We start from the raw sequence: 12835 nt of genomic DNA on the forward strand, positions 1-12835 counted from the left end.
AGGCTATGCAAAATAGGCTCGGCGTGCAGGAGCGGATTTTCAGGGTTATGCTCGCAACTGAATGCCAGTTTTGTCTACACCTTCATTCAGTGCTTTACATTCTATCTCTCCCATCTTACTTTTTAGACTTCTGGAATTTGCATACAGACATTTCAAGATATGATTTTTGGATTGCATTTGCAATCTTCCTAGCAGTTGACAAAAATAGTTTGGAAACGTTTAACTCAGGGAGTTTTGGCAAGTCTTGCGGGGGTCAGGAGGGAGGGGGTTTTGTTTAAATTTGCTCCTTTAGACGGCCGAATAATTCGGTGAAGATTCGTTGTATTCTTGGGAATCACGATATGTTTCGCAACGCAATGAATACAACGAACATGGCCCTTTACGTTGCAGATTGCCAATACGTTGCAAACGAATGCACACCCCTATTAGCTACCTTTGCCTTTATTGGAATCTCTCTATCAGGATGCTCTAACTTCCCCCTTTTTGTAGTATTCTTGTCAGTGTCCTTCCCAGTGACAAGCCAACAGTCGTTCAGAGACCCACTGAACAACTGTTGGCTTTCCCCCATTTTCTAGTTTAAAAGCTGCTGTACCTCCTTTTTTTTTTTTTTTGTAATTTGTAGTGTATTGAAGCTTAACTGAAATGGATCACAAAACTCTTTACACCATTCATATAGTTGTAAATGCCTAAAAAATAACATTTAGGCATGGCACAAAACAACAAAAACATTATTGATGAGACCTCTAATACATAGCATCTATATACTAACATTTAGAAAGATCTACAGTGGTGTAAAGGCATAGACAGTACAATCATTAATACAGTACTACCCCATTTGTATACTCCCCCTCCCCCTCCCCTTTCATTCTATGCTGGGGAATAAGAAGGATATGTGGATGCTGTACCTCCTTTTTAAACATTAGCACCAGAAAAACTAGTTCAACTCTGGTTAAGGTGGAGCCTATCCTTTTGGAATAGGCTTCCCTTTCCCAAAATATGTCCAGTTCCTAACATATCAAAGCTGCTTCCCTGCACTATCATCTCATTCACCCATTGAGATTCCAGAGCTCCGCATGCCTCTGGGGTATTGCGTGTAGAACAGGGTGCATTTCCGAGAATGCTGCTCTGGAGGTTCTGGATTTCAACTTTCTACCTCAAAGCTTAAATTTGAAATACAGAATTTCCCTCCCAAGCCTTCTTATTTTGTTTGTACTCCCATGTACTGAGACAGTTGCCTCCTCCCCAGCCCTGTCTAAGACCCCGATAAGGTGATGCATGAGGTCTGCCACTTTCACACCAGACAGACAAGTTATAGAGTGATCCTCATATCTCCCAGGCTCCCAGCTATCTATATTCCCAATGATTAAATTACCAACCTTTTCCCTCTGGACACAAGCATCTTCAGTGCAAGAGGATATTGTATCGCCTGGAGGGCAGGTCCTAGCTGCAGGATCACATCTTGCTACATCAATGATAAGGTATGCGGAATTTGAAAAGTAGGGCTAAGGTCTATGCGGATTTCATCCCTACACAGGCTGTTTCAAAATTACCCTTCTAAAGTAACAACAGAGAGTAAGTTATGTCTCTGTTTTTGGTTTGCGTTTGTTTTATATTCTTCTAATATAGTACTGTGCTTCCTCAGGTTCTGACAATTACAGGCATGGTTTTCCCTCAATGAAATAGTGCCAAAATCATGCACCTGAAATGAAAAAATCCCAGATCCTAGATAAATACAGTATTATCACCTGAACATTTTGCTCCTTTAACACCTGATGGGCAAGGTGAATTGGAAAAAAGGAAGGATAGCGTAGTCAGCATAAACTAAATTATGCTATAATGATTCACATTTCCATTCTGATTTACATCTTTAAGTAAAATATATTATTTTCATTAAGGACTGAAATAAGGAATTATTCAGGTTTGGTAGCACTCTGATTCTAAATCGGGGACTTTATTAGCATATCAAGATATAAAGGGTCCAATATGAATGATATAAATCAATATTCCATCCTTATCCTAAGGTTTTCATCCTGGTACAATTATAAGAAAATGTGTTTAAATAGTTTAATATTGTATGTTGGAGCTGGTTCTCATTTCTTGTGTAACGCATGTTGTAAATGACTGTCCTTGCTCATCTAAAATTGATTGGGCTATCTTATCTTTTGCAAACTTTCATACATTTGAAAGGTAGTTCCAGTAGCAAAATAAGGTAAGATTTCCAGAAATGTCCGCAGTACGTTAATCTCATCATAACACCTGCCTTGAACCTCTCATCTGCTTTAACACAGTAACAGCAAGCTAAAGAGTTATTTACCTCGTTACCTCCACTAACACACAGACAAATTGATTGGAAAACACAAAACAAATGTTACTAAATGGCACTGTACCGTGTTCTCTTGACAAAGTATGCTAAAGCAAGTGAAATAAAGAAGGGAAAGGGAGAAAAAGAAATTTCATTCAACTACAATGTACTAATATTATTGTGGATAAAGTAGTGTGGTTGCTGTGTAAGTCCACTTGACTGCATGGAACTAAAAGTTAAACAAATAATTTAAGGTGATATCTTATAGGGTAATTTTCAATTTGGCTAAAGTCTGTGGGAGCTTTTTACTCATAGACTTTGTACTGATTTTCAAAGCCAAAATAAATGCACACTTCCACTTTGAAAATATTCCTGGCAAAATGACGCACACACACAATTGTACCTGCTACTTGGTGCATGTAGTTGTGATATGAGAATTTGCGTGCATACTTAATAAAAAAACATGTAAGTCCCAAACCCACCCAGAATCCACCCTTTGGGATGCCTCCTCCTCAGGTGCATGAAAGTATTCACAAGCAGTGTGTATGCACGTAATTTTACGCATGTAAAAAGCCCTCAACTTTCCAAAGGGCCATGTCTGCAGGTAAGGCACTACTTTACCCACAGAAGTCCCTTTGAAAATTATCTTCCCTTTTATTAGTCCAGTGAAATGTATCACTTTATATTTTGTTTGTTAACTTTATTTCCATCTAACACCATTAAAAACTGTTTGGAAAAGCAGACATAAAAGATATTTAATGAAAGTTCTATGTGTTTGCAAGTAGCTCCCCTGTAAGCACTTCCTCTGTGTAATTTGGCAGCAAATGTGGCATTATTTATAAATCTCGAAGTCATCTAAACTGAGGGCCAGTGCAAGGATATTAGGCGCTCTAGGCTAAACTTACAGCCTTGTGCCCCCCCATCCATCCCCCTATCGTGACCTCCACACACACAATTACAAAAAATCATGTATCTATAAAACCAGATTTTACATGGACATTCAAAGTACTGTTTGCTGAGGTAAAAATATCACTTTCAACATGTACATTATATTTACATACACTACTTTGGTGCCAACCATAAAACCCTGCAAAAAAGACTCTTGGGGGCCATTTGGTATTAAGGGAGGAGCAATAGCCTTGTGGTTAGAGCAATGGGCTACAAACCCACAGACCATAGTTTGAGTCCTGCTGTTGCTCCTTGTGACCTTGGGCAAGTCACTTTACCCTCCATTGCCTCAGGTACAAAAACTTAGATTGTAAGCTCTCTGGGGATAGGGAAATACCTATGATATCTCAGATTGAATGTCAGTATATAAATATGGTTGAGCACACAAGGATAAATCATATCATTTGGTAGATGTGTAAAATACAAACTAAATACCTAAAACCGATTTGATTTTAAACACATTGCCACTGTCTTTGAGTTTATTAAATATAATAAGTACACATTACCGTCCACTGCACTGAGGGGATCTTTTGGTTTGCCTTGTGGAGAACCTGGCTTAAAAATCTGGTTTCCCATATTAGGCCTCAACACTTTAATTCCAGGTCTCTGAAGAAATGGCATTTTCATTTTAAAATCAGCATCTTCATCTTCTTGGGTGAGCTTTCCATCAAACTGGTTGATCTGAGGTGGAAGAAATCTGCTAGGATAGAGGCGTGAGGCTTTAGACCTGCCACTTGGACTTGCATTATCCAAGTTTTGTGCTGGCACCTTCTGATCCACATAGGTCTTTAATGCTGCCAAGAGTGATTTCCTGTCAAGTTCTGCTTCCACTTGCTGTGGAAACTTATCTGCCGGAGGGGAGTTAAAGGCCTTTGATGGGAGATTCTCGGGATATTTCTGACGAGACATTGGTGCAAAGGCTGCGACAGGTGGTGATGTCTGGAATTGCTGTTGCACAAGGCCTCTAAAGCGATCAGATTGGATGTTATCATTCTAGAGAAACAAAACAAAAGATCCAGTTCAATAGTGTTAAATAGATTACATACTACACATTCATGTTCACAGTCAACTACTGGAGGTGAGAGTATACCGAAGCTGCCTACTATGGTCAAGTAGAAACCAATACATTTTGGTCTGTAATAATTGTTTGCTCATTTAAACAAACAAACTAAAAAAAAACAAAACCAAACAAATCATGCCACTTGCATTATTGTGAACTCCAGTTTGTTTTATTTATTTTGCTTTCTTCTTTTATGAGTGCACTCTGGCTACTTGTGTTTGGACTGCAGTGGAAACAAAGGCCTGGATTTTCTAAGGTCACAGACCTTAGTGAATCCGGCAGTAACGAGGGGCGGAGGGGGCAAAGTAGGGGGCGGGCCTGCGAAAGCCAGCAGTGATCGCACCTCCGTGGTGCCATCGCTGCCGGCTTTCGCACCCAATAGCGCCATCGTAAAAGGTGGTGCTATTGGGCACGCTACTGGCAGCAATAAGGTGTCCTACCTTTTCGCCATCAGCGAAGTCTTCAAGGAGTCTGCCCTGATGCCACCCTGACTCCTCCCCTTCTGGTGCGGACTCCGCCCCAACTCCGCCCCATTTAGCTACCGCACATGAAAAGGGACTTTTCGCATGCGATCCCTTTAGAAAATGACCCCCAAAGTTAATCAGATGTCAAATTTAGAAGAAAAATTCTCCTTTATTCTAGTGCTTCCTATTAATCAGCATCGCCTTTCTCAATCAAACTCTGCATATCATGCTTCCTGAAACAAAGGACAGATTTGGATAAAACAAAATGAATCCTAGATTACAAATTTTGATTCACATTTCCTGAATGAACAAAATCCCACTTAGAATGGATCATTCTAAGTGGGATTTTGTCAGCTCTGTGGGTGTTGTAGTTACTTATGTATACCAAGGAATCTTATATCTACTAGATGAACTCTGGTGTCCAGTGTTTCTTTGTGGGGTGGCAAACAAATACAGGTTGAACCTCAACAGGAATAGACACCATTTTTACTTTTAAGCTTGTGCATTTGTTATCTTGTCTAAATAGTGTACAGTTTTTAATTTTTAATAATAAACGAAATAAACCAAGCCAGTTAAAGTCACTGTTCCAAAAACTCTCCTTATTAATCCAGCCCTACTATTGCAATGAAGCAAATATTATTCAGACTTAGCTTGCCATTAAAAGTCCGGTTTTCGGCCCGACAGCCGCGGGCCGAATTCAATTTTTTTTTTTTTTTACTTTTTTTACTCTTCGGGACCTCCGACTTAATATCGCTATGATATTAAGTCGGAGGTGCACAGAAAAGCAGTTTTTACTGCTTTTCTGTGCACTTTCCCGGTGCCGGAAGAAATTAGAGCCGACCTTTGGGTCGGCTCTAATTTCTGAAAGTAAAATGTGTGGCTTGGCTGCACATTTTACTTTCTGTATCCCGCGCGCATACCTCATGTTGAGGGCGCTATTAGGTGCCGCGGGTTGGACGCATGTTTTCCTCCCCTTACTGAATAAGGGGTAAGGGAAAACACACGTCCAATAGCAGGCTAACAGTGCGCTCCATCGGAGCGCACTGTACTGTATCGGCCTGTATGTATTTACTCATTTGATTTAGATTCCTTCTTTCAGGAACTTCAAAGTGAAATACATTCAGGCACTGTGGGTATTTCCCTGTTCCCAGACAGCTTACAATCTATGGGCCGGATTTTAAAAGGCTTACGCACATAAGGTATGCGCGTAACTCTTTTAAAACCCCCGTGCGCGCGCCGAGCCTATTTTGCATAGGCTCGGCGGTGCGCGCAAGCCCTGGGATGCGCATAAGTCCCGGGGCTTTGCAAAGGGGGCGTATCGGGGGCGTGTCGGGTGGGCGGCGCAAATTTCGGGGCGGGGCGGGAGGCATTTTGGGGGCGTGACGCCGGCCCGGGGGCATGGTCGAGGCAGGTGTAAATCTGCCGACAATGGTAGGGGGGGGGGTTTAGATAGGGCCGGGAGGGTGGGTTAGGTAGGGGAAGGGAGGGGAAGGTGAGGGGAGGTGGAGGAAACAGGCAGCGCGCGCCGGGCTCGGCGCGTGCAGGTTGCACAAATGTGCACCCCCTTGTGCGCGACGACCCTGGATTTTATAAGATATGCGCGTGCGCTGTTTTTGAAAATGTACCCCTAAGAATCTAAGGGGTATATTTACTAGGATATGTTATGTATTAACTCTGTGTTAAGGTGTTTACTACGCAGTAACACTTAGCACCGTAATCATTTTGAAAAGTTATCTCTTATTATATTGACCTGTATCTCACCTCATTATGGTGACTATATATCTATTAGTAGGTGACTGCAAAAGGCTTCCAATGCTATTAATTAAAAAAAATGTAAAAATAAGAATTTAAGAACCTGGAAAGTGATGTATAAGAAGCTGTTTTATTTTCCTATTTAAAGCTTACTCATTATGCACTGGTAATGAATCCTACATTTGCAGAATGTTTGAATAAGAAATACAACTTCAGGGAACAATATACTAACCCATGGAATTTCTTGTGGGTTAGCGCCCTCATTCCCTCAGAAGTTTGCTACAGATGCAAATAAGCTCCATAGCAACTGAGAAAGATAACTATACCAGTTTTTGCTTAATTCCAGATAATGTGTGAAAATTTACTACTTGAGGATATTTTGCAAATTTGTTACAAAAGGAGACCAACCCAAGAAAAAGCAAAATAATGACATTTTGGCATCTTTGTGCATTTCTGGCTGTTTTGCATGGTTTTTTTACGTTGACCCCTTTTGAGAAAACATTTTGTCGTTTAATTAATACATATGCCTCTTAGTGTCAGTTTGGTTTTTTTTTTTTTAATGACATTTTCATCTATTTACAGAAAGTTTAATTAAAAACTTTAGAAATAATCCAAATACTAAAATCTTCATATGATCCAGAGAGGATATTTTTCAAAAGTAGAATTGTTATCTAGAATGGACAAACTGCTGCTGGATAATTATTCTGTTAGTTTCTGAGTTTACGTATTAATATGGAAGAAATGACCAAAGGAAGGAGTAACTCTATAGTCAGGTCATAGCAATGTAGAACAACAGATTCAGGTTCAGGTCTACCGCCTTTTAGACCTGGGCATGCCACAGGGATGGTGCACTGAAGGCCAAGAGATGGAAGGAAGACATCCACTGCTGTTACTATCCGGCCAAAGTGTAGTATTGCGGGCATACCTCAGAGAAGATGCCTCTCCAGCTCTTGATTGCTAAGGGTTCTCAGCCCTGCACCATTTTATTTATTTATTTATTTGTAGAGTTTTATATACCGTTATTCGGTAGAGCCATCATAACGGTTTACAAAATATGCAATTATCATACAAAATATGCAATTAGCATACAATCAAATGGAGTTAACATGGTAGTTGGGAACAGTAGAGTATTGGGAACAGTAAACATTTTTTCTTAGTAGTTGAATAACAGAATAGTGAGGAGAACATTTTCAATGAATTTAATGAATCATAGTAAACAATGGAAGGAAAAGTAGCATGATAACATACATAGAATACTTCACAAATATCTATGAATCTATGAAAACATTTATAAATGAAGACCTTTTACTATGCCTGCATTCTGTCTTTTCCTTAATTGATTCATAGTTTTCCTGCCTATAAACTTGTGAAGCAGTACTTGGATGTGATGAAAGCTTTCAGACCGATTAGCTTCAGTTCTTAATATTGCCTTCTGAGTAGCACTTTTTCTCCAGCATACACGTACCTAGATTTGTTGTAAGTTTTTCTGACCCAATATACTTAATCTGCAAGCAAGTCCATTAAAGTGACTTTATCTTGATTGGGCCCAATTCATCATGTTGTGAGTATGACAGGGACTTTAAATTGGAAGACTTGCCTTGAATGATTCATTTTAAAGAAGTGGTGAAGATGAACATGAAGAGTTTGTAATGCAATGATTTACTGTATGATGCAAGTCCCTGAATATTTTTGGATAATTATAGCTGAGGCTGCAAGAATAGCTGTCTTGTTTTACAAGGTTATCATGGCACCTTTGGTGCAAGCTCTTTGGATGTGCTGAAACACAACTGTCAGGATTTATTTAAAATGTACTGGAGTTTCCTGTTATGGATGAGAATGTGGACCCCTGTTCTGAGGTAGTGTCAGCGCTACCTAAAAGGAGACAATCCCCTTAGGTCTCTACCGTCGAAGGGCAAGGCCGAATACTGTAGCTGTTGAATGAGGACTTCACCCTGGAAGCTCGAGCCCCCCAGGAGGAGCCTGTAGGGATCAGGCCGCTGGGACGTAGGAGACTCCTTTGAAGACTGAAGAAAGTATGGATGCAGGCGCCTCCTGCAGGTCATGGGTTCCAGATGGCTGGCGCCTCCAACAAGTTGTAGTAGTCTAGGGAACAGAGTCACAGAGGACTCCAAAGCCGGTCCGAGGATTCGGTACACAAGAAGGGTCGAAGTCCAGTCCAAGGGCACAACAGGGGAAGGGTCCGAAGCCAGTCCAGAGTCAAGCCAGGAAACCACAAATGCCAGTTCAGAGATCAAGCCAGGAAACCACGAATGCCAGTCCAGAGTCAAGCCAGGAAACCATGAATGCCAGTCCAGAGATCAGGAACCAAGAAGCAATCCACAGAGCAGGGAAGCAGGGATGAAGAACCAAGAACACAAGCACAGGATCCAATCCAGCCAAGAACCTTGATACCAAGGCAAGGTCTGAGGACCAGACCTTGCCTTAAGTACAGGATGTCGGGGGAGGAGTCTCAGTAGGAGCCATTACCATTTCCTGTCATGGCTCCTTTAAGAATAATCTTCAACCACGCACATGACCCTAGAGAAGACAGCGAGGGAGGAGCCAAACCCTCGAGGAGCCATGTTGCCAAGCCTGGACATGGCAGCGGCTGCAGGAGAAGGCAGAAGGGGCTGCCTGCAACCGCAGGAGCCCTCGATGACTCCCGATGCCCGGGGTAACTATTTTCTTCGTGACCACCGGCCTGGCCCTGCTTGCGGTCCGCCGCGGCTGGCGGCCATGACACCTGGCCCCGGTCACGGCTTGCTGCGGCCGGCGGTGCTAACATTTCCCAGCCTTGAAAACTAAAAGGCATGGGTTGATATTTATCTGCAGCAGTATAATTTCTGTCTATTGTTTTGATTCAGATTTGTTTTTCTTTTTGCAGGCCATAGAACTACCATGCAGTCGACTTCCAGTAATGGCTTGTGTCTGATTGGATGTTGGGCGTAGAGTTCCAATGCACATCCTCCAGAAAACAGCTAACTGTAACCTTATGGTTGCCTTTACAAGAGCATTGGTGAAAAGTGTATTGTCCCCAACCTGCACAGTGAGTCAGCTGTGGTGGAGCTGCTCTACAGTGGGCAGTTATGAGCACAAAACCACCCAGGTTCGGTCGAGATAAAAAATCCATAGACATGAAAATGGTGGCACCGGATGGCACAGATAAAAACATTGCCAATGTTTCGGAGGACATGATTCAGCAAATATCGAGCAGCGTCACACTGGCACTGGACAAATGATTGATTAAAATACAGACCGCTATGGAAGAGATTAAAGACGGCTTAGAAGGCCATACAAAAAGACTGGATCATGCGGAACAATCCATATCTCTACAAGATGATAAGTTGGTGTAGGCAGAGTGACATATTACCGAACTACAGGATAAAAATGCCACCATTCAAGCCTGTATTGAAGATCAAGAAAATAGAAATGGACAAAATACTCTTAAAATAGAGGGGACACCTAAAACAATGTGAGAGAAAGAGCTGTATGATTTTGTAGAAAAATGGCTTACCGAGCATTTGGGCATATATCTACCAGGAGAACAAGTGGGTACTTCATGTGGGGCCTATGAGGGAGAAAGAAGGAAGACCTAGACCTGTGATGGTGAGAATATTGAATTGGTCTCATAAAACAAAGCTCCTTAGAGCATACCAACAGCAAGAACGAGTAGAGTATTGGAGCAATAGGATTCTCCTGTTTAATGATTTTTCTGCATACGTGGCAGCTCATAGAAAGGAGATGGCACCCTCATGTACTGAGCTATACTGCAGAGGTATACGATCCTCCCTACTGTTCCCTGCTAAGCTGGGGGTACAATATAATTATAAAGTGCTCTTCGCATTGAAAGCTGAAATAAATGCATTTGTGGCCTCCCTAAGTACCTCAAAAGAGCCCTAGTAAATGCCAATATACTGGTTTACAACACCTACAAAAGGGAGGAAGGCTAAGAAACCAGTGCTTACCTGATGAGGTATATCAGGTTTAGCAAAGCATCTTCAGGTTTACATGAAATCTTTGTGGAAATCCAAAATGGCTATTAGTCATGCAGATGGAATGGCTGGATGTAAAGGTGGTTACTTGTAATGTTCCCACCTTTTATATCCAGCATTCTATCTGCATAACCATAGCCATTTTGGATTTCCACAGATTTATGGTAGGTACCACATTACCTATCCAGGTGGAGAGAATGCATTTTTGTTCCAAAATTAATGCCAAATACAAAAACGTTCTGTAATCCTAAAAATGCTTTGCTAAACCTGATATACCTCCCAGCAGTACAGTTTTCCCCATTCAGGGAATTGTGTTACTTGTGTAAGTGTATACCTCTGACAATACTGCATCCCAAAAGGAGGTGATTTTAGTACACTGGGATAAGAACATAAGAAATTGCCATGCTGGGTCAGACCAAGGGTCCATCAAGCCCAGCATCCTGTTTCAACAGAGGACAAAATCAGGTCACAAGAACCTGAGCAGAGTAATATAATTTCTTTGGATTATTCTTTGGATTATTCTGTTAATTGGGAAGGTGTTTTGGATGCAGAAGACCTTATCCTTGAACTGTAAAAGTAGACACATTCTCTCTTTATTTCTTCTGTTGATTATTTGCTATGCTTGGCCAGACCATGCTGTCTATTTGATGTACTGTAGTCGACTCTCTAGATAGTGATGAGTGATAGTGGTGTGTATGAACTGTAGAAAGGTTAGCTTTGTTTGTATGTATGTGTGATTTGAAGTAGGTACATATGATGAGGGATGTTGGATTTAACATATAATATGGTGGCAAAACTGTTTGTGGCATATTATATGCTTTAAAGATTTTTGGAACACTGTCTTCAACGATGTTGCCTTTCAAAGCTTTGTTTTTTCCCTATTGTACAAGGTGGAAACTTTGTTCTCATGATGGTTTATCACAATTTGTTGTAAGAGTTATTTGGATGAATACATTGCCACCCTAATAAAAAGTATTTTGCAAAAAAAAAAAAGAACCACCATGTAAGATGAGGTAAATAATTTAAATAGAGTAAGGCTTTTTCTTGGAATAATCACCAGCTTTTTGCCCAAATTAAAGATGAGGGCTATTCCCTCATACAACATAATAGCTGAATATATGAAATGAGACATATTTTTCTCATATAAATGATAAAGCATCTTTCTTTTCCTCTCATGGACTAAAGCACCTGATTTCTTGACTAGGTTTTTCACTAGTGTATGTAGTAGAGTATAAACAGGAGTGGTATTGGTGGCCCTTTTGGATATGGAGTGGTACTGTACTATACTGTAATGTTCCCTTGGGTTTTTTCCAGCTCAAATGCCTGACTCTGCATTTTATTTAGCAAATCTTATCTGCCAGACACTAGCTTTGCTAAACCAATCCTTATGTTTACCACAAGTTCCTGGGTGTCTACCTAGTGGTATCATCCACAAAAAGACAAACTTTCCCTATAGTACTTTCACAATATCACTTTCAAAAATGTTGAAAAGATTGATGCAAGGACCAGTCCCTGATGTTTATCACTAGCAATGCTCATCTCTTCATGGTGACCTCAATTTACTATTATACTTTGTCGCCTCCCATTCAATCATTTTTAAACCCATTCACTTTAGCACACATTCCCAGGTCGCTTATCTATTCGTAATCATGGCAAAGGCTTTACTGAAATCCAAGCATACCATATTTAATGCTCTCCCCTGATCGTACTCTTTCTTCACCCAGCCAAAGAAATTTATCAGATTTGACCACTCCCTCAGATTTCATGATCCATTGAATTCTAGAAACTGCACTATTAGCAGTGATTCCATTAATATAATCATCACAGACTAACTAATCGGTAATTTCCATCCTGCTCCCTAGTTTCACTTTTATGAAATGGATCCATATCTGCCTATCTCTGAGGGAGTAAAAAAAAGCTTTATTGTATCTCTTTGTTCAACGTAGTGCGATGTGGTGCAAAATAGTTCAATTTAGCTTATAATGTTCTTTCCTGATTTTTACTTGCTAGAACAGAGATAAAAGCTAATGTTAATTGGTAGAAAATAGATATGATGATGCATGATCCTTTTTTACCAGTAACAAAATGTGCTGTGCTTGTAGGTAATTGCAGTCAGGACCTGGGTCATGCTGACCTGCTAACTATTCATGATCTAAGACATCTAAGATATCTAAAGATGTGCTGTTGAAGCAAAATGGCGAAGTGAAATTGGGATTAGTCAATCTGAAATATATTGGCTGAACCATGATTTTGTAGAAATAAACTGTATATAAACCAATTGTATATACTGGATTTTAGAAACATCCACTCAGAGTTT

The 12835-nt window shown here is 40.7% G+C and overlaps 1 protein-coding gene across 1 annotated transcript in view; it reads right to left on the bottom strand.

The window, feature by feature from the left end:
• Positions 1–12835, bottom strand: part of LOC115083222 (receptor-type tyrosine-protein phosphatase N2-like) — a 1006533-nt gene that overhangs the window by 169636 nt on the left and 824062 nt on the right. Inside the window, exon 6 of the mRNA XM_029587031.1 lies at positions 3757–4243. Within this exon, the coding sequence (XP_029442891.1) occupies positions 3757–4243 (487 nt within the window). The remainder of the gene's footprint in view (positions 1–3756; positions 4244–12835) is intronic.

This window comes from Rhinatrema bivittatum, chromosome 2 (assembly GCF_901001135.1).
Source record: "Rhinatrema bivittatum chromosome 2, aRhiBiv1.1, whole genome shotgun sequence".
Lineage (NCBI taxonomy): Eukaryota > Metazoa > Chordata > Amphibia > Gymnophiona > Rhinatrematidae > Rhinatrema > Rhinatrema bivittatum.